This window comes from Homarus americanus, unplaced genomic scaffold (genome assembly GCF_018991925.1).
Source record: "Homarus americanus isolate GMGI-L3 unplaced genomic scaffold, GMGI_Hamer_2.0 scaffold14720, whole genome shotgun sequence".
Taxonomy (NCBI): Eukaryota; Metazoa; Arthropoda; class Malacostraca; order Decapoda; family Nephropidae; genus Homarus; species Homarus americanus.
In genome coordinates, this window is record NW_024724088.1 from 287,398 (window position 1) to 309,254 (window position 21,857).

The 21,857-nt window shown below is 45.5% G+C and overlaps 1 protein-coding gene across 1 annotated transcript; it reads right to left on the minus strand.

The window, feature by feature from the left end:
- Positions 1-7,413: 7,413 nt before the first annotated feature.
- Positions 7,414-21,286, minus strand: LOC121864051 (chorion peroxidase-like). Its single transcript, XM_042362948.1, has 17 exons — positions 21,180-21,286; positions 20,711-20,784; positions 20,117-20,210; positions 19,232-19,423; positions 18,660-18,859; positions 18,039-18,215; positions 17,330-17,408; positions 16,869-17,014; positions 16,415-16,542; positions 15,347-15,460; positions 14,220-14,352; positions 13,296-13,423; positions 12,739-12,848; positions 12,306-12,398; positions 10,168-10,337; positions 9,923-10,031; positions 7,414-9,144 (listed from the first exon to the last, which is right to left on the minus strand). Exons 1-17 carry the CDS (start codon positions 21,284-21,286, stop codon positions 9,045-9,047), a joined length of 2,154 nt encoding a protein of 717 aa, XP_042218882.1. The 3' UTR covers positions 7,414-9,044.
- Positions 21,287-21,857: the final 571 nt, after the last annotated feature.

The window sequence follows — 21,857 nt, forward strand, 5'->3', positions numbered from 1 at the left end:
GCCCCTAAAGGGTATAGGGCGCCACATCCCCTGGCAGGTTTCATGGGGGCAGTGGGGCCTATAGAGGACCCTGGGGAGACACCGTCTCTAGAAGGCCTGAAAACTTTCCCCGTAATGGAAAGAGGGCCCTGCGAGTCGTCGCCATCCCTGAGAACACCCTGAATGCGCCCCCCGTCCCTGTAAGGGAAGCTGGAATCGACGTTATCCCAATCTGGGTCCTTGGCTATGCAGACACGGAAGCCACCAGGGCCCTCTCAGAGTCGGCGGAGCCCCAGGGAGACCCTGTCAGGGACGCTGGATCCACCAGGGACGCTCTTAGGGACAACGACATTCTAAGGGGCCTTCTCAGGGAGGCGGCGTCCTCAGAGGCTCCTCCAGGAACAGCTGAGCTTCCATGGGCCTCTCAGGGACAGCAGCTCTAGGGACCCTCACAGACACGGCGGCACCCCCAAGTTCCCTGCTAAAGCGCTGGAACTAGGGGCCCTCAAAGTTACAGCCGTGATCCCAGGGGCCCTCACAGGGACAGCCGTGATCCCAGGGGCCTTTCAGGGACGGGGCGCCTCCAGGTACGTTCAAGGACCGTGGTGCTCCCAGAGGCCCCGCCAGCGGCGGTGGCGCCTTCAGGCCCTTCCAGAGGCGTTGATCACCCGAGGCCTCTTATGGGGCGCCACTGCTCCCAGGGACTCTGCCAAGGCCTGTGGCTCACAATGGGTCCTCCTAGGGGAGGCGGCGCCCCAAAACAATGGATAGTGGTGTCATATATATTGCATTCTTCCAGTAATCTCTTAATTAACTGTGATTGGAGGAATAAGTGGTAATGTCATCAAATTATAGCCACTAGGAAAAAAGAGCAACCAATTAGCACAACACCCCAACTTATGGTTTGCTGTTGGATATTTATTTTCCTTTTCATTTTTCAGGTTGCGATCATACTGAAAATGAGATGGGCTGTGTATTTATTTAACGTCATATCTTCCAGAATTTAAATAGTGAAACGAAAATAAATATCCAACAGCAAAGCATAAGTTGGGGTGTTGTGCTGACTGATTGCTCTGTTCTCCTATTGGCTGTAATTTGATGACGTTACATCTTGCTCCACCAATCACAGTTAAGTAAGGGATTACTGGACGAATGCAAAATGTACGACAAAACTATGAAGTTTTTGGGCCGATGCCGCATGTGGAAGGGCCCCTGGGGGCGCCGTCGCCCCTGGCAGAGACCCTACCGTCCCTGGAAAGGCACCCACTGCGATTAGGAGGGCCCATAGCAGCGCCACGGGCCCTAGAAGGGCCCATAGGGGCGCCACATCCCCTGGCAGGTTCCTTGGGGGCAGTGGAGCCCCATAGAGGGACCCTGGGGGAGACACCGTCTCTGGAAGGGCGCCTGAAGGCGCCACAGCTGTGGAAAGGCCCCTGCGGGCGTCGCCATCCCTGGGAAAACCCCTGAATGCGCCCCCGTCCCTGTAAGGGAAGCTGAGATCGACGTTATCCCAATCTGGGTCACTTGGCTATGCCAGACATGGAGGCGCCACCAGGGCCCTCTCAGAGTCGGCGGAGCCCCCAGGGGACCTGTCAGGGACGCTGGATCCACCAGTGACGCTCTTAGGGACAACGACATTCCTAGGGGCCTTCTCAGGGAGGCGGCGTCCTCAGAGGCTCCTCCAGGAACAGCTGAGCTTCCATGGGCCTCTCAGGGACAGCAACGCTCCTAGGGACCCTCACAGACACGGCGGCACCCCCAAGTTCCCTGCTAGAAGGGCTGGAAACCCTAGGGGCCCTCAAAGTTACAGCCGTGATCCCAGGGGCCCTCACAGGGACAGCCGTGATCCCAGGGGCCTTTCCAGGGACGGGGGCGCCTCCAGGTACGTTCCAAGAGACCGTGGTGCTCCCAGAGGCCCTTCCAGCGTAGGTGGCGCATTCAGGGGCGCTTCCAGAGTCGGTGGCTCCCCCCAGGCCTCATTATGGGGCGCCACTGCTCCCAGGGACCCTGCCAAGGCCTGTGGCTCTGCAATAGTCTCCCAGAGGTGCGCCCAAAACAATGGAAAAATGGTGTCGTATATATTGCATTCTTTCCAGTAATCTCTTACTTAACTGTGATTGGTAGAATAAGTAACATCATCAAATTCACAGTTACTGGAAAAACAGAGCAATCAATTAGCACAACACCCCAACTTATGTTTTCCTGTTGGATATTTATTCTCCTCTTCATTGTTCAGGCTGGGTGACAATACTGAAAAATGCGATATGTGTGTATTTTATTTAACGTCATATCTCCCAGAATTCTAAATAGGTGAAACGAGAATAAATATCCAACAGCAAAGCATAGGTTGGGGTACAGCTGACTGATTGCTCTGTTCTCCTATTGGCTGTAATTTGATGACGCTACATCTTGCTCCACCAATCACAGTTAAGTAAGGGATTATCACCAATGCAAATGTAATGCACAAAACTACAGTTTTTTGGGGCGATGCTGTGGAAGGGCCCCAAAGTTGCTGCCCCCTGGCAGACCCCGTCCCTGGAAAGGCACCCACTGCGATTAGGAGGGCCCATAGCAGCGCCACGGGCCCTAGAAGGGCCCATAGGGGCGCCACATCCCCTGGCAGGTTCCTTGGGGGCAGTGGAGCCCCATAGAGGGACCCTGGGGGAGACACCGTCTCTGGAAGGGCGCCTGAAGGCGCCACAGGAGTGGAAGGGCCCCTGCGGGCGTCGCCATCCCTGAGAACACCCCTGAATGCGCCCCCGTCCCTGTAAGGGAAGCTGAGATCGACGTTATCCCAATCTGGGTCACTTGGCTATGCCAGACACGGAGGCGCCACCAGGGCCCTCTCGGAGTCGGCGGAGCCCCCAGGGGCCTGTCAGGGACGCTGGATCCACCAGGGACGCTCTTAGGGACAACGACATTCCTAGGGGCCTTCTCAGGGAGGCGGCGTCCTCAGAGGCTCCTCCAGGAACAGCTGAGCTTCCATGGGCCTCTCAGGGACAGCAACGCTCCTAGGGACCCTCACAGACACGGCGGCACCCCCAAGTTCCCTGCTAAAAGCGCTGGAAACCCTAGGGGCCCTCAAAGCTACAGCCGTGATCCCAGGGGCCCTCACAGGGACAGCCGTGATCCCAGGGGCTTTTCCAGGGACGGGGGCGCCTCCAGGTACGTTCCAAGGGACCGTGGTACTCCCAGAGGCCCTTCCAGCGTAGGTGGCCCATTCAGGGGCGCTTCCAGAGTCGGTGGCTCCCGCCAGGCCTCATTATGGGGCGCCACTGCTCCCAGGGACCCTGCCAAGGCCTGTGGCTCGCAATAGGTCCTCCTAGGGGAGGCGGCGCCCCAAAACAATGGAAAATGGTGTCGTATATATTGCATTCTTCCAGTAATCTCTTACTTAACTGTGATTGGTGGAATAAGTGGTAACATCATCAAATTACAGCCACTGGAAAACAGAGCAATCAATTAGCACAACACCCCAACTTATGTTTTCCTGTTGGATATTTATTCTCCTCTTCATTGTTCAGGTTGCGATAATACTGAAAATGCGATGGGCGGTGTATTTATTTAACGTCATATCTCCCAGAATTTAAATAGTGAAACGAGAATAAATATCCAACAGCAAAGCATAAGTTGGGGTGTTGTGCTGACTGATTGCTCTGTTCTCCTATTGGCTGTAATTTGATGACGTTACATCTTGCTCCACCAATCACAGTTAAGTAAGGGATTACTGGACGAATGCAAAATGTACGACAAAACTATGAAGTTTTTGGGGCGATGCCGCATGTGGAAGGGCCCCTGGGGGCGCCGTCGCCCCTGGCAGAGACCCTGCCGTCCCTGTAAAGGCACCCACTGCGATTAGGAGGGCCCATAGCAGCGCCACGGGCCCTAGAAGGGCCCATAGGGGCGCCACATCCCCTGGCAGGTTCCTTGGGGGCAGTGGAGCCCCATAGAGGGACCCTGGGGGAGACACCGTCTCTGGAAGGGCGCCTGAAGGCGCCACAGGTGTGGAAGGGCCCCTGCGGGCGTCGCCATCCCTGAGAACACCCCTGAATGCGCCCCCGTCCCTGAAAGGGAAGCTGAGATCGACGTTATCCCAATCTGGGTCACTTGGCTATGCCAGACACGGAGGCGCCACCAGGGCCCTCTCAGAGTCGGCGGAGCCCCCAGGGGACCTGTCAGGGACGCTGAATCCACCAGGGACGCTCTTAGGGACAACGACATTCCTAGGGGCCTTCTCAGGGAGGCGGCGTCCTCAGAGGCTCCTCCAGGAACAGCTGAGCTTCCATGGGCATCTCAGGGACAGCAACGCTCCTAGGGACCCTCACAGACACGGCGGCACCCCCAAGTTCCCTGCTAAAAGCGCTGGAAACCCTAGGGGCCCTCAAAGTTACAGCCGTGATCCCAGGGGCCCTCACAGGGACAGCCGTGATCCCAGGGGCCTTTCCAGGGACGGGGGCGCCTCCAGGTACGTTCCAAGGGACCGTGGTGCTCCCAGAGGCCCTTCCAGCGTAGGTGGTGCATTCAGGGGCGCTTCCATAGTCGGTGGCTCCCCCCAGGCCTCATTATGGGGCGCCACTGCTCCCAGGGACCCTGCCAAGGCCTGTGGCTCGCAATAGGTCCTCCTAGGGGAGGCGGAGCCCCAAAACAATGGAAAATAGTGTCGTATATATTGCATTCTTCCAGTAATCTCTTACTTAACTGTGATTGGTGGAATAAGTGGTAACGTCATCAAATTACAGCCACTGGAAAACAGAGCAATCAATTATCACAACACCCCAACTTATGTTTTCCTGTTGGATATTTATTCTCCTTTTCATTGCTCAGGTTGCGATAATACTGAAAATGCGATGGGCGGTGTATTTATTTAACGTCATATCTCCCAGAATTTAAATAGTGAAACGAGAATAAATATCCAACAGCAAAGCATAAACTGGGGTGTTGTGCTGACTGATTGCTCTGTTCTCCTATTGGCTGTAATTTAATGACGTTACATCTTGCTCCACCAATCACAGTTAAGTAAGGGATTACTGGACGAATGCAAATTGTATGACAAAACTATGAAGTTTTTGGGGCGATGCCGCATGTGGAAGGGCCCCTGGGGGCGCCGTCACCCCTGGCAGAGACCCTGTCGTCCCTGGAAAGGCACCCACTGCGATTAGGAGGGCCCATAGCAGCGCCACGGGCCCTAGAAGGGCCCATAGGGGCGCCACATCCCCTGGCAGGTTCCTTGGGGGCAGTGGAGCCCCATAGAGGGACCCTGGGGGAGACACCGTCTCTGGAAGGGCGCCTGAAGGCGCCACAGCTGTGGAAGGGCCCCTGCGGGCGTCGCCATCCCTGGGAACACCCCTGAATGCGCCCCCGTCCCTGTAAGGGAAGCTGAGATCGACGTTATCCCAATCTGGGTCACTTGGCGATGCCAGACACGGAGGAGCCACCAGGGCCCTCTCAGAGTCGGCGGAGCCCCCAGGGGACCTGTCAGGGACGCTGGATCCACCAGGGACGCTCTTAGGGACAACGACATTCCTAGGGGCCTTCTCAGGGAGGCGGCGTCCTCAGAGGCTCCTTCAGGAACAGCTGAGCTTCCATGGGCCTCTCAGGGACAGCAACGCTCCTAGGGACCCTCACAGACACGGCGGCACCCCCAAGTTCCCTGCTAGAAGCGCTGGAAACCCTAGGGGCCCTCAAAGTTACAGCCGTGATCCCAAGGGCCCTTACAGGGACAGCCGTGATCCCAGGGGCCCTCACAGGGACAGCCGTGATCCCAGGGGCCTTTCCAGGGACGGGGGCGCCTCCAGGTACGTTCCAAGGGACCGTGGTGCTTCCAGAGGCCCTTCCAGCGTAGGTGGCGCATTCAGGGGCGCTTCCAGAGTCGGTGGCTCCCCCCAGGCCTCATTATGGGGCGCCACTGCTCCCAGGGACCCTGCCAAGGCCTGCGGCTCGCAATAGGTCCTCCTAGGGGAGGCGGCGCCCCCAAAACAATGGAAAATGGTGTCGTATATATTGCATTCTTCCAGTAATCTCTTACTTAACTGTGATTGGTGGAATAAGTGGTAACGTCATCAAATTACAGCCACTGGAAAACAGAGCAATCAATTTGCACAACACCCCAAGTTATGTTTTCCTGTTGGATATTTATTCTCCTTTTCATTGTTCAGGTTGCGATAATACTGAAAATGCGATGGGCGGTGTATTTATTTAACGTCATATCTCCCAGAATTTAAATAGTGAAACGAGAATAAATATCCAACAGCAAAGCATAAGTTGGGGTGTTGTGCTGACTGATTGCTCTGTTCTCCTATTGGCTGAAATTTGATGACGTTACATCTTGCTCCACCAATCACAGTTAAGTAAGGGATTACTGGACGAATGCAAAATGTATGACAAAACTATGAAGTTTTTGGGGCGATGCCGCATGTGGAAGGGCCCATGGGGGCGCCGTCGCCCCTGGCAGAGACCCTGCCGTCCCTGGAAAGGCACCCACTGCGATTAGGAGGGCCCATAGCAGCGCCACGGGCCCTAGAAGGGCCCGTAGGGGCGCCACATCCCCTGGCAGGTTCCTTGGGGGCAGTGGAGCCCCATAGAGGGACCCTGGGGGAGACACCGTCTCTGGAAGGGCGCCTGAAGGCGCCACAGCTGTGGAAAGGCCCCTGCGGGCGTCGCCATCCCTGGGAACACCCCTGAATGCGCCCCCGTCCCTGTAAGGGAAGCTGAGATCGACGTTATCCCAATCTGGGTCACTTGGCTATGCCAGACACGGAGGCGCCACCAGGGCCCTCTCAGAGTCGGCGGAGACCCCAGGGGACCTGTCAGGGACGCTGGATCCACCAGGGACACTCCCGAGCGGCGTGCCCAGGGAACCTGCCAGTGGTGGCGGCGACCCCAGGGACCCTGCTAGGGGCAGCGGCGCCTCCAGGGACTCTCGCAGGGATCTTTTAAGGGACGGGTGCGCCGCCATGGACCTTCCTAGCAACGGCGGCGCCTCTAGGGGCCCTCTCAATGGCGGCGAAGCCCCCAGGGGCATTCCCAGGTGTGGTGGTGCCCGCAGGGGCCCTCCAAGGGGTGGTGGCATTTCCAGGGTCCTACTCATGGGCGGCAGTGCCCCCAGGGTCCCTCCCTGAGGTGGTGGCGCCACCAGGGCCTACTCAGGGGCGGCGGCGCCCTACAGAGATCCTCTCAGAGGCAGTGGCGTCCCCAGGGGCACCCCCAGGTACCCCATCAAGGGTCTCCAGAGGCCCTATGACATGCCCGTTCGCTGTGTCATTTATATTGCATACTTCCAGCAGTCCCTTACTGAACTACATGTGTATGTTTGTCGATTCATTGTTACCAAAATTTTCAAACATAATTCTAATATTTTCCAGATACAGCACTTGATTCAAAATTTTGTAATATATATATTGAGGTGACGACAATATGGGTTATTGAAATCTTGAAGAAATCTTATTTTTATTATTTACTCAAGAGATCACAAGGTATACAAGTGATATCTCCATTAGCCAGACCTCTCCAATTGCTGGAATTGAAATGAGCTTGAAAATTTTCCGGATTCAATTCAAATTCAATTGTTTCAATTCAATTCAAAATTTCTCTCAATTCCAGTTTGGGAACCGATTTTCTGAGGCTGAAAATTAGGTGCATTTTCTGTTAAATTCCAGAAACTTTCTCCAAATATTTATCCTGGTTTGGGAGCGAATTCCAAGGATGAAATAATGAAAATTTTCTGGAAAATTACAAGAAACCTTTCCCAGTACCCAGAAAAATTCCTGAAATCTGGAAGCTCTCATTCCCAGAAGTGTTCTGCACCAATTGTTCTGGCTAAAGGGAATATCACTTACAGTACACCCTCGCACTTCTGGACTCCTCAGATCTAAATTTCAGTTGGTCCGGACGACATCTGTAAGTGGAAAATTCATATCTGATCTCTCTCTCAGTCCGTATGCCACGTTTACCCCCACCGCTATAATGGACACTGTTCACATCTCCTGTAGCTACTCACTGCATGTCATTTATTGAGTAACGCACTAATATGATTATTATTGTTATTACTGTATTATTCTTCAATACCATTATTAATAATACTCTATTATTGTTATAATCAAAACCGTCCATGTGACATCCGGACGCCATCACCCCTGATTGTCTGGAAGTGCGAGGGTTTATTTATTTATGTTAATATAACATGGATATATATTTAGTATAGGCAAATTAGGAAATGACGCTGCTAATTGAAGTAGTCTTTCTTTCCAAAACTGGTCAATACAGAACATGTATCTGTACAGACAAAAGGGTACCAAAACTTTGGACCAGCCCTAACATTCATACTGTCACAACTTCTAACATCATTAATCTGATTTTACACTTAGGAATAAGCTAACTCAGTAGTGTTTATTATATAAATAAAAAAATTAAATGACTTTGCAATGGCACAATTAGTATAATAAGCAAAATCATACAAGTGAAGTTTGGGTAGGTTAGGTCAGGTCAGGTTAAATATGTTTGTTTCTTGTGGTCACAAGAAACTTCAACACTGCCCTTTCAATAAAGTATTTTTGTTACATAGGTAATCATGCTGTAGACAACAAAAGGTTTTGTATCATCAGCTGTAGACAACAAAAGGTGTTAGGTGTTGTGGAGGACAGTGAGTGTTGAGGTCTTCCACACATGTATACACACTGAAATCATTTTGTATAATGTTGCAAACATTTTAATTCTTACTGGTATAAGATATTGGTTATTTTTTACCGACTTTATTTTAATAATTAGTATAGAAGCTAATTCAAATGTTAGTTTATGTGATATTTCAAATAGGACAGTTGCTTGTGGGTCTCCATGTTGTGAAGTAATTTTTGTGAGCATTAAAAAATATCACATATGACAGATTGCTACATTACAGTCTGCCATTCCTAAATAAACAAGGAACTACACAAAATACTTATACATTTCAAGATACTGTGTTATCTTTAAGTGTTCAACGAATATATCATTCAGACTTGTTATAATTTAGCCGAATGTGTACAAATAAAAAGAGCTACTACTAGAGACTCGGCCTGATGAGAGGTGGAGTCTTAATCAGCAGCTGGAAATGATGGACCAGGGGCTGTCTCCTGCCAGGGTGTTAGATCAAGGTGAGGAAGGAAGCCGCCCTTACATGACACTCGCGGGTTTCTGCCAAAATACACACATATATAACTTGACAATAAAACTAATACAACCTAATCTACCATAACCAAAAACAGAATCATCACAATACAAGACACCTAACTTAATCTAACAAAAACTCACACATGTAGCATAACAAGATACTTAATCTAACTTAATCTAACAAAACACACACACGATATTTAACTTCACCACTTGATCAACACAAATACCGTACACACACAATACTATATCAAAATACACTATACAATTCTCAGGGTTTACTTTTTAAATGACTATCACCCAGGTTAAACATTTCAATGGACTTTTGGGTTAGTTGATTTTTTTTTTCTGAACCAATAGCTTTCATTTCTCTGGGAGTTATAAATGTTCTCTCTTGGCCGTAGTTAAGCTTATCCCAAATACCTAGTGTTTTGAAAGGGTAACACTAGGAAGGGGTAACACTGAGAAAGGGTAACACTAGGAAGGGGTAACACTGAGAAGGGGTAACACTAGGAAGGGGTAACACTGAGAAAGGGTAACACTAGGAAGGGGTAACACTGAGAAGGGGTAACACTAGGAAGGGGTAACACTAGGAAGGGGTTACACTAGGAAGGGGTAACACTGAGAAGGGGTAACACTGAGAAAGGGTAACACTAGGAAGGGGTAACACTAGGAAGGGGTTACACTAGGAAGGGGTAACACTGAGAAGGGGTAGTCCCAGGTTGTGCAGATTATATGAAATATTTACTTGTCCTGGGCAAGTGACTTTTTATATTTACTTGTCTGGAAATCTGATACTCACAACTTGTAGTCTACGAGCACCATGGGGTAGCGCTGGAGAGTTAACAGATTGTCACTGTTCTCACACAACACTCGTGCCAGACTTGTACTCCTGATTGACTCCAGCTGACCTGTCAACATCAAATCTTTGCTATAATCATGTTCATACGGCTTCATTTAATTATTGAATATTAATTCTAATTATTTGTTCTTGGTGAATAAGTAACAGAAGTGAGTGTCAGGTAAGCACAGTCATTGAGTACTTACGCAAGGTGAGGGAAGATGGCTGGCCTGGCAGTTCATACCAGTATCTGTCACCATATTTAAGTCGTTGCATCTGGGTGGCCACGATGCAGGTAAAGGTCGGCCCCAGCAGTGACCCTGCCAATGGCCTCTCCGACACCCCTGCACTCCACAGGTCGATATCATCAACATGGCTGTGTTGGATAAGATAAGTAAACGAGTCGATTTTACAAAGACAAGTAGAAACCAAGGAATTCATGAGAGTGTAGGTCTTAAAATGGCAATAAAAAGAAACAAATAAACACTTACTTGGTTCAGTTTGGCAATAAACACAAAAAGTGGGTCACACTGCAATCAGAACACTGTACTGTATATAATCTAGTTGTTAAAAAGTGCTAAAACAGAAGAAATATTGAATATACAGCAAACCTCGCATCTTCTGTGGACTGTCCTCTATCTTTTACCCCACTTAAAGTTTACCTCAGTATCTCTGAATTATAGAAAACAATGTTGGTAATAATAGACATCCTTGTTTCATATCACTACCAATTTTTCAGGGTTTTGTTGCACCGTCGGCTACGCTCACTCTTGCTTTTTATCCAAATACTATACTGTCACATTATAAATCTTGTCTCTCTAATTAGCCACTTGGGCAGTCAGTTACGACTCTGTTGTGCACTGTTGGCAAGTACTGGGCATGCACTGACTCAGAATGTGTCTAAGCTTGTACCAGTGTTGGACAAGGCTGGTCTTACATGAGTTCACGGTGCCGCCACAACACACACTGGCAGGTTATTAAAAGAGTTTGCAATTTTCATGACAAAAAAGTTTGCCCTGACAATTTATGAACTTGTGGCTTCTTTAACCTGATACTGTACTGAGACCTCTTGTGGGATGGACATATGCTAGTTCCAGGCATGAACATTCAACTAAGAAATGTCATCTGAGGTGCTTATAAAGTTTTATTAAATCACCCCTTGTTCATCTATAGCAGTGGTGTCAAACTGAAAACCTTTCGAGGGCCAATTCTTATTTTAGTTACCCTCTTCAGGGCCAACACAAGTGCTATATCACATACTGTATATTATTTGTAGGATTGAAGTTTACAGCTTCACACATTGCCTTACCTGGCTTACCAGGAACACCTCACTTGGGTTTGTCTGATCTTAAGTATGTATAATTCATTTTACTAAATAAACATGATTATATCTTTTTTTTCTTCATAATTTCACGGGTTGATAAATTTTACCGTCATCCCGCGGGCCACACCTGACCATCCCAAGGGCCCCATTTGGCCCGCGGGCCATGAGTTTGACACCCCTGATCTATAGCATAAGCTAGGCAACCTGAATTGGAACAGTGCAGGCACCATTGTGCTGGCCCTCTTTTGGACATTTTCCATCAACTGACAGTCTCTAGCATATCTCGGGGACCAGATGGGATGACAGTATCATATTCCAAACAGGGTAGAACCTCACTTTTTAAGTATTATGAGGGATGGACCATCTAGGTATGTGAGAAACTTTTGTATTTTAAGTTCTAATAACTTTTTTGCTGTAAGGTTATATTGGTCTTTTGGTCTAATCTCCTTCCACCAGTCGATGTCGCCATTAATGAAGTCCCCCATGTCAAGGAGGTGGCTAGAGTCAAGCGCCATACCAATGACTATTAAGGTTCTTATAATGCTTTGGTTTAATTAACTGCAATTCAGGGATCTATAAATACACTTAGCAGTGAGTAAGCCTCTTCCTTTCAGTTTAACTTTATACCTTTTCGATTCTTCTAAAACATCTTCCTCTTTGCTCCCTCACTTCACTGACTCTAGGGTCCTGCCTAGTACAGTACAGTATAAATAATCAAACAGGTGCACTTGGTATCAAGGGGGAAATAACAAGAACAGAACAAGTGGTCAGGCTAAGGGGTGAATTTAGGTTAGTATTTACTTATAATAAATGATATAGTATTATTCAACCACTGTACTTTGCCTTAACTGTGTTTGTTTTGATTAAGTTAAGTAAAGTAGTTAAATTAGAGTAGGTTTGGGTTAAGGTAATGAGACCAACTTGTTCGTATTTTTCCACTACAATACATAATTGCTGACATAATATAATGAATTTGGCTGCTGGGAAGAACATGAGCCCTTTGGCACTTGAAAGCCTCACCTGTATAGCTTCTTGTATCTTTGTGCCGTGAAATTGGACATGTACAGTCCCAGCTGATCAAAGGTGTATATGGCCGGCAGCCCACAATATCGCCTGTACAGAACAAGAGAATTACTGACACAATTTACGTGCAGCTTGGAATAAGGCAATACAGTACACCCTTTAAGTGTTTGGGGGAATATTGATTTTCTAAGATGTGACTTTCCACAGACAATACTAAAAGAACTACAGGAGTAAAGCCAAATACAAGTATTGCAAAATGGATTTCAACCAGATTTGTCAAAATGAGCTTATCATTATATTGTATTATATGTAAAATATTTGTATTACAATAAATTGGATTAATATATCAAGAAATTACGATGTTTATGTTCAAAAGATATGAGTGACAGGCACATGATACAGCAACCATTATTGTGGTAAGGAACAGTACCTGTAGGTGGTGTAGCCTGGGAGGCCCATCTCTCTGCCTCGTTGCAGGTTAAGTGAGACCAAGTCTATGCCGAAATTCTTCTCAGGAGGCTCAAACAGATGGTTCGTCACCTAGGTACACCAGTCATCATCACAGGGAGGAAGTACAAGTGCAGTGTATATGATAGTGTATATGAACTCCTATGATCCTGTGCCAGAGCTTACATCATACACTCTAATTCATAATTGCAACTGTATATCAAAACTGACATCCTTTAAAGCTGCGAGGGATCATTTGAAGATCAACCACCCTAAAGCTAACTTAGCATAACCTTCATTTGAAATAAGATTGGGTGTATAATATTCAAGTGTGAGTACAGTGTGAGTCTTGACTATAAGAGTACAGTATGTCACTGGTCACTGAAGCTATTTTTTTTTGCAGTAAACAGGTAAGAATCTGCCTTTTATTATACTATTGCAAACAGCAGATTACATGAAAACTAATTTGTTTTCGCAGATACAGCATTATCAAATCTTTTAATTATGTCTGAAGATAGAAGGTGGGGAGTGTAGACATACTTCTTGGGTCACAGCATCATCCACAGCCTGGGCGGGCTGGTTCATCAGACCCACATAGTACTGATCCAACACACCCGCTCTGAAGAGGTCCCATGGCTGTCGAATCAGTCGACTCAGTCGTGTTGACGCTGGAACATAATGCGCCATCATAATTATTTTTATTTATTTTTATTGCACCATGACACCTCCCCATATTTAATAGGAAAGTGCTATGACAACAACAGGAGTATTCACTTATACATGTAATTGCTCTTTAGCACTATCGAGGACATGTTACCAGTCACGTTGATTTTCAAAACTTCCTAACACTTCAAAGTACTGTACAGCCAAAGAAACCCACGACGAAGTATTTGGGTAAATTTTCCAGTTCAGACCTGAACCTCGAAGCTTCTCTGTCACTTTACCCAAATTCTTTGTCATGGGTTTCGGAACATAACGCTAAGGGGGTGTATGTAACATGACGTTTTTCGTTGACTGTACATCCTAAAATGCCTCATACATTTGTGAGTTTGGATTAGTTTAAACTATTTTGCTGTGGTCAAAAGATATTGAAACTGGAAACACTCCTTACTTCTGACAGATCATTTTAATGAACCAGGACCCTTATCACAGTGGTTTGTCATGGTCAATATTTTGATGTGATGACCGCTACTCAAGAATTTATTTATAGTGCCACATGCTTTCATCAATGTTGTATGTATATAAACATAAGTTAAGGTGAACCTCCCTATGGTCAACGTTAAGCCACAACATCATTATTATTCAAGGTATCATACATGGAAGCTGCAAAATACACTTATGTTATCAAGTGTTCACTTGTTCAGCCTCAAGTTGATGATCATTTAAAAAATGATAATTATCCTGATATACAGTACTGTATATGGTTACTTTATACTAGCCAATCTTGTAATGATCTCCACTGACCTATGAACTTGTGCGAGGCGCTCCACCTCTCCACAGCACTTGGGAGAAGGGAGTGTCCGAACCTGAAGGCAGCGCTGATAAAGGCGACAGTCATTGAGGGATCTGTGGAGGGATTGTAGCCATCCCAGTAGCCCTGCCAGAGAACAACACACACGTTGAAAACATTCAATGGTTGATCTATTATTTGTTTTTGTTTTGTCAGTCTTAATTTATGGTCAAATGTTTAAAGACTTGGTTTGAAACTGACAGGTATAGTGTACTGACATTTTTAAGGACTGTACAGAATTTCACTGTCAAAACTCAGTCCACAACACCTCACCTATGAGAGCAAATTACTCAACTTGTTAGTCAATTTTTCTTTTCTTCGACTTCACAATGGATCAAAATACTATACTGGAGGTGCATTTGCAGTAGTGTCTTCTGAAGGAAAAATGAGAATTGCAAGGTATAAAAGTAGAGAAGGATAATAAAGTTTTGCTTAAGGGACTTACGTATTATAAAGACATAAGGAATGACTATTGTAACCAGTACTGACAGAAGATATATGGGCACTGACCATGGGATTAGTGGCAGAATATAGTAGAGAGAGAAAGGTTTTCATTTACTGTATGCAGTACAGTATTCATAAAATCATCGTACTCCTCGTCATATTCATCTTACAGTACAGTGCAGTGCAGTACAGTACAGTACAGTACAGTACAGTATATACATTCTCCACCTTTCATCCCTCGTTCTCTCTGGTGCATTAGATGAGACAAATGACACCAATATATTTGTGTGAAAATAAAATTAAAAATTATAAATATAAGATTAAAGCTGCTAGAAAAATTAATTTGAGTCCCCAAGACCAGAGACATCTTATGATTTGTGTAAAATAATAATAATAATGTAAGGAAAGCTTCCAGACCTATCACAAGGACCCAACTTCGATGCCCTAACAATCCCTTGGGAACATTTTTCAGTGTACCCCATCCCTCACCTCGCTTCATAAGGATGGCTGTATCATATTTTCTATGTATTTGCAAAAATACAGTACAGTGTACAGTATTGTATTTCTCTCAAATGTGTCTGACCAGTAAAATTGTTGACCCCATAACTCTTAACTTGCTTCTCACCACACAACTTACAGTCCTACGAAGGATGAGATCATATTGCTTCATGACGTCCTCACCCAACAGGAGGGGAAGAAACTCTTTAAAAGTAATGTGTTGAATCTGCGCCACCACGATACGCCGTGTCTCCTGTGGGAAGTGTGCAAAGTTAGCGCATTTTATTTCATGTCCGGTTAAATTAGGTTAAATGATCCTGCCCAATCGCAGTAAACAATGTCAGTATGTTGACTTTCTTAACCTACTACAGGAAGTTGATGGTGACCAGTGCAACATTAACACTACTATGATGGAAAGACAATTATTCACGGACAAATAGAAAGTTGCCCACTTAACCCCCTTTGTGACCTCACCTTCACCCGACGGTCCATCACCCTAGACTCTCTCATTTCTAACTCCCTCTCTTATCTCTCATCACCTTATCAGACACGAGGCTTTACCGTCTACCATGTATCTTAACACCCTTTACCGTCTACCATGTATCTTAACACCCTTTACTGTCTACCATGTATCTTAACACCCTTTACCGTCTACCATGTATCTTAACACCCTTTACCGTCTACCATGCATCTTAACACCCTTTACCGTCTACCATGTATCTTAACACCGAGATTGAGTTTATTTTAGGCCAGACATGACCAACACTGGCACATGCTCGGGTACATTCAAGAGCTTATAAATGCCCAGTTCTTGCAACGGTGTTAAGCAGAGAATAGACTGACAGCCAGACCCGATAGTGAGCTGACCAGTGGCGAGGATGATAAAGTAATTAACATTTAACAAATCAAACTGGAATTTTGGGTTAACTGTAATGTTATCTTAATAGTGTGTGGTAACTTAATGCCTTCACCCACCTGTGCTACCACTATCCACCTGGTACTACCACTACCCACCTGATACTACCACCACCCACCTGGTACTGGTACTACCCACTATCCACCTGGTACTACCACTACCCACCTGATACTACCACTACCCACCTGATACTACCCACCACCCACCTGGTACTACCCACTACCCACCTGGTACTACCACTACCACCCACCCACCTGGTAATACCACTACCCACCTAGTAGCAGCACCCACCTGGTAGAGAGTCTCATCATTCCAGTGGGGGTTGAGGCGTGAGAGAGATTTAGCGAGGCGGTTGTGTTCCCGGAACCATAGTGTGTGCATGGTGGTCAGGATCAGCTGCTCGTTCACCCGGATGTCTCCTGATAGAGATAGATAGATTTAGGGAGATATTTTTTCATTAAATCAAAATACAAGTTTACAATTGGTTTGACTCAATTCATGATATGGGTTCCTAACCAAGCTTTTGTCCTACTGTTCTTTCCCAACCTCATCAATGACAATGAAACTAGTTCACAAATTGGTAATAATTATAAGTTGATGGGTGGGGAAATGATAATACAAATGTATCAAATATTTTTAGCAAAAATATAGTAACGTACAACGGTACAAGATATGACAGTTTGAGGAATTTTGAAAATGTAAATCAACTCTGAATTGTAAACCCTTTTCAGCGTGACTGACACACCTGCCTCGAAGCAATACTGGTTGGGGAAGGACCTCAGGCAGCCCTCATCAGGCCAGTCCAGCTTTAGGGGTAGAAGTTCCTTTAATCCCAGCGACGAGAGGGTATTGTTCATCTTCATCAGTCCTCCACGTAGTAACCGCAGCTTCCTGAACCATCAAACATATACACAGCAATTTTATCTTAAAACTATATATTGTATGTATATGATTATTGGAGGACTAACTTTCTCAGCTTCCTGTACTCTCCCTTACACTTGGCTTTAAGTATGAACACTATGTACATGATTACAGTATGTGTTGGGAGTTTTAGTTTTGTAAGTTGCCTCAACAACAAACGTGTAACACTCAGCTTAAAGTCTGTGATTATATATATACTGTACTCCTCTCCCTCCATCACCATACACAAACTAAAAACATGATTATACTTTATGACCTCCCCATAACCTGGTGGAGTGATCCTACCTGGCAAGTACAGGGTCACTTCCATATACAGTATTAGCGTCAATGACCCCGGCCTGGACGTTGAAGGGGGCGCGAACACCTGGACGACGAGAGGAAGTCTAACTGTAGCAATACTCACTGTACCTTTACTTTCACTACTTCACAAACATTATAGGTACTGTATAGATATAGATACGAGTACAAGTCGATATATAGATACAAAATTCAAATGTAGTATACAGGTGTAAACGCAAGTAAGACATAGCACAGTGGTAACTATATGGAAACTGTTACCTATACGAAATTGTGCTATTAGTAGTATGATCATTATTATTTCACCTAATTATATGAACTAAGAAACTTCTTATACTAGGTAAGGATACTTATAGACTGCAATATGATTATCGTGCATAACTACTGCTTTGTATTAGTGTACCAGTGTAGTCAATATGCCTTGGACATTGCTAAATATTTGGCATCCACTTGTCTGTCACACAGTAAAACCTCCATCCAATGGACCTTGATCAAACATATATAGTCCGTCAGATACAAGTTTCACATATCATGGACCCCTCGATCTGACAGCTTTTTCTCTCCATTTAGTTCATCGGATGGAAGTTCCACTGTATTTGTCATTTGTCTAAGGCTGGTGAATGATGTTTGCCATTAGATTTGTCAGAATTAACCTGATGATACAGAGAAATTATTCTCACCAACATCCTTCCCTTACCTAGCCTACAATCCATACGGACGCCAGAAAACGCTCTGACGAAGTCCATGCAGCTCTGGCCGAAGGTGGAGTAGAAGGGATCATTAGGAGGCAGGTGTATGGGTAGGCATAAGGGGTTGGTCTGGTTGGCAGTAGACGGCTGACAGCATCCCCCTGGCTCATTCCTGGTCATTGGATCTGACGTCAACATAGAAACAGGTTAGGTTATTCTAGATTTGGTTGGGTTAGGCTATTATGTCATGATATGCTTTGCTATGTTAGTTTATGTTGAGTTATATTATTTTATATTGAGATATGTTAGTTTATGTTGAAGTATGTTGGCTTATGTTGGTCCATGTTAGTTTATGTTGGACCAAGTTAGTTTATGCTGGTCTATGTAGATAGAGCAAGTATACAAAGAGTACTGTACATCGATCCAACCAAGGAAGCCGTCAAAAGCATACTGTGATGCAAGTACATTTTAAGATATATAACTATATTATACCTCCTGACTAGTCGGGAATCGAACCCTGGACCTCTACGTGTGAACATGGATTGGTACCACCGCGCCACCCTTGTGGGTTGTGATATAAGACAACTCAAGGTAGGTTTGATCAGTTGATTAGATCAAGTCAGGTTTACCGAGGGGCGTGGCGGTGAGGGTAAAGTCGTGGTCCATGAACTGGCCCCACGCCACCACGTAGAGTGTGATGGCGTGATCATGAAAGCCCTTGTCGCGGTGGACGGTAGCCGAGACAGCCCGAGGCGAGGGAAGGTGTTCTCCACGCACAACACTGACCCGCGGGTCACCCACTCCATCACTGTACGCTGGCGGCACCAATCTGAGAAAAGGGTACAGGGGTGGAGGGTCCGGGTTATTGCATTGTCTTGTGGACACGGTAAATCTCCTCAAGATATTTAATTCCGACAAGTTAGGAATGATCCAGCACACCATATAGCTTATCCAGCATTTCAAGTATCGATTGTCTATTGTCCTTAAGTTTCTTGACAACAAAGGAGATGAACTAGTTGCTTGAGAAAGGTTTGTAAATGAGACATATCGTCAACACTCCCTCATCTCACATACTGTAGTGTTAGAAATTTCACAAGTCATGAGGATGAATGATATAACTTTAATCCTAATGGAACAACCATTCACAGTTTATCATCATCTATTAACCATCTAAATTATAAGGACATGTCAACATCTATACCTGGAGAAAACACTTCTGGTGGAGGCGAAGGTGGGCACATAAAGGTTGTTGCAGAGACCATCGTGGCGGCGGTACTTGCTAGGGATACAGCGTAAGGAGGAAGCGAAGTCCGGGCAATGTTTGGCGATAATCGTCTTACGAGTGTCCAGCTGGGGCAGCGCCGACCACACTTCCTGCTGACTCAGCCTGAACCTGACAGTGAAGAGAGTCGTATATTACTTGATAACCCCCAACAAAAGAAGGGGACTTAGAATCTAACAAAAACGAAGGGAAGGGAAAACCCGAAAAGAAAAAAGGAACATTAACAAATAAAGCAACTCATCGCAGCTACCTTGATTTCACAAATTTAAAAAAATTTCATCATAATTTGTCTGGTTCTCACAATTTTTTGTTTTGGAACCAGACAGTAAAACTCGAACCTAAATTTCACCAGTCTGTTGAAAATTATCACCATATAGCAACCCGACTGTGGAGGCTTGCTGGAAAAAATTCCAGCGGACGCCCTTGGTATAGTGGTAACAGTAGTAGTAGTAGCATTAATAGAAGCTGTAGCAAGGATAACACTACTAGTAACATCAACTAACACTGGTCCCCGGTAATGATAAGGCTTGATAATAACTATCAGTTGCCAAGTACGGTTTCACCTGAATGTAGAACTTGATTCTCTAGTCTAGGTTCCGATGCTGGGAATTGCACGTAACCGTAATTGCAAGCATTACTGTACATGCAACTACTTAATTTAAGCTAAACCACAAAAATAATGTTGAAGATATCATTAAATGTACACCGACACTCTACCTTCACTAGACACGTCACTTACGCCAGTTAGCGGACACAGATAAAGTATGAAATCTTAGTAAACTGAAACCTGAAGCGTAAATTTACCTTTGAGCAAGGATCCTGGTGGTGTGAAGGAGGACCTCCCCCAAGGGTGCTATGTCCTCAGGCTTCCAGGCTCCCTTAGGGCGGCTCACAATGGCTGTTGACATAAGCACTGTACATATTATGTTGTTAAATACAAAGGCGAAGGAAAATATGCAATTGTGCCTTTATCTGAGGTCGACGAGGGCAAGTGCAGGGGCGGCTCCAGGGGGGTCCTTAGGGTCCGGATCTCCCCCTTTTCATCATAAAATTCCAACACCTTTTCTTTAATGCACTATTGTACTCAGGCGTTTTTGTATCGTAAAAAGTAATAATAATTGACCTCAGAATATCTCCTAATATCAAGTGCACATGACCTCAAAATGCTCATGATATTGGTATATTTCAAACAGTTTCCGCCTCTCCGAAAAAACCAGCTCGCTGTGCTCGCCATGTTCCACTACCTACAACTTCTTGAACCCCCTTTTTGATAATCCTGGATCCGCCCCTACAGTGGTTACCTTATGTACTTATCTTCCTGGGTAAGTGACTCCCTATGTACTGACTTAACATAATATTATGTAGAGGAGACTGACCTGCCATTAGGTGTCAACTCACCTGTCTTCTCAGAGGCGGTGAGGAAGGCTTCATTAACGGCCGTATAGGTGATGCAGGTGTGGGTATAGGGGGACCTGTAGCAGGGGTGGTGTGGATGTTTCAATATTTTCTTAAATGGAACATAAAAGTATTTTTTTGTACCTATGAGGAGATTTTTAGTATATTGTATCTATTAATATTTTTTATGTTCTTACAATCACTTAAAGGCTTTCAGTCAGTGGCTAGATTATGTTAGTTATGTTATGTTAGTTAAGTAAGGTTAGATTAAAATGACTAACGTAAAGTTTGGTTAGTTTTGTTAACATTTGATTAGGTTAACTAAGGTTAGGGAAAGGTTAAACAGGTTAAAGTTAGGTTAGGTAAAGTTATTAGATAGTTAACTTATGTTAGGTTAAGGATAGGTTAGCATAGATTACCTAAGAGTAGGTTAGGTTGAGGTTAAAGGAAGGTTAGGAGGAATCAGACTCACTCTAGTGGCAGGAGTGTGTTGATGGCGAGGGTGGCTGCTGGTCTGTCCAGGAGTAGAGCACAAGGGTCCCCGCCCCGGGCCGTCACCATCACCGTCACCAGGAACATCCTCAGGCTGAAATAATTAGGTTTTATTTTGAAGTTTTGTTTTATCACGTATAATAATAGCAGCAGCAGTTGTTGAGGCATAACTAACTCAGCTAGAGTAGTTACTTTTGTATTAGGATATTTAGGTAATGAAATGATGGCGAAGGTGTGGCGAAAAGGGGAAGTTTGAGGCCACGTTGTAATAAGTTGCCATAGTAGTAGTAGTAGGTCATTATTTTGTACTTTGGTGTATACAATAATGATGATAGTTAACCTGGTCAGGACGGAGTACACTTTTCACTTTGTGTGTGTGTGTGTGTGTGTGTTAACAACTTTCTTCACCAAGACGAAGGCGTGTAAAGTACTCTATCATGTGCTTAATTACCCAGCGACAACACAGAGACATTGTAGAAAGTGTCTGAAACAGTGACCTTCTGAAATCCTTATTTGTTGTAAAGTTTAGTTTTCTCCAGCTAAGTAACACAAAGGCGTTGTATATGTGAAAACCATAACAAAGGATTAACCTGACCGTGTTTTAAGCTTGGCGCGTGGCTGTAACCTAAACATAGTTCACCACTTATAAACAAAAGAC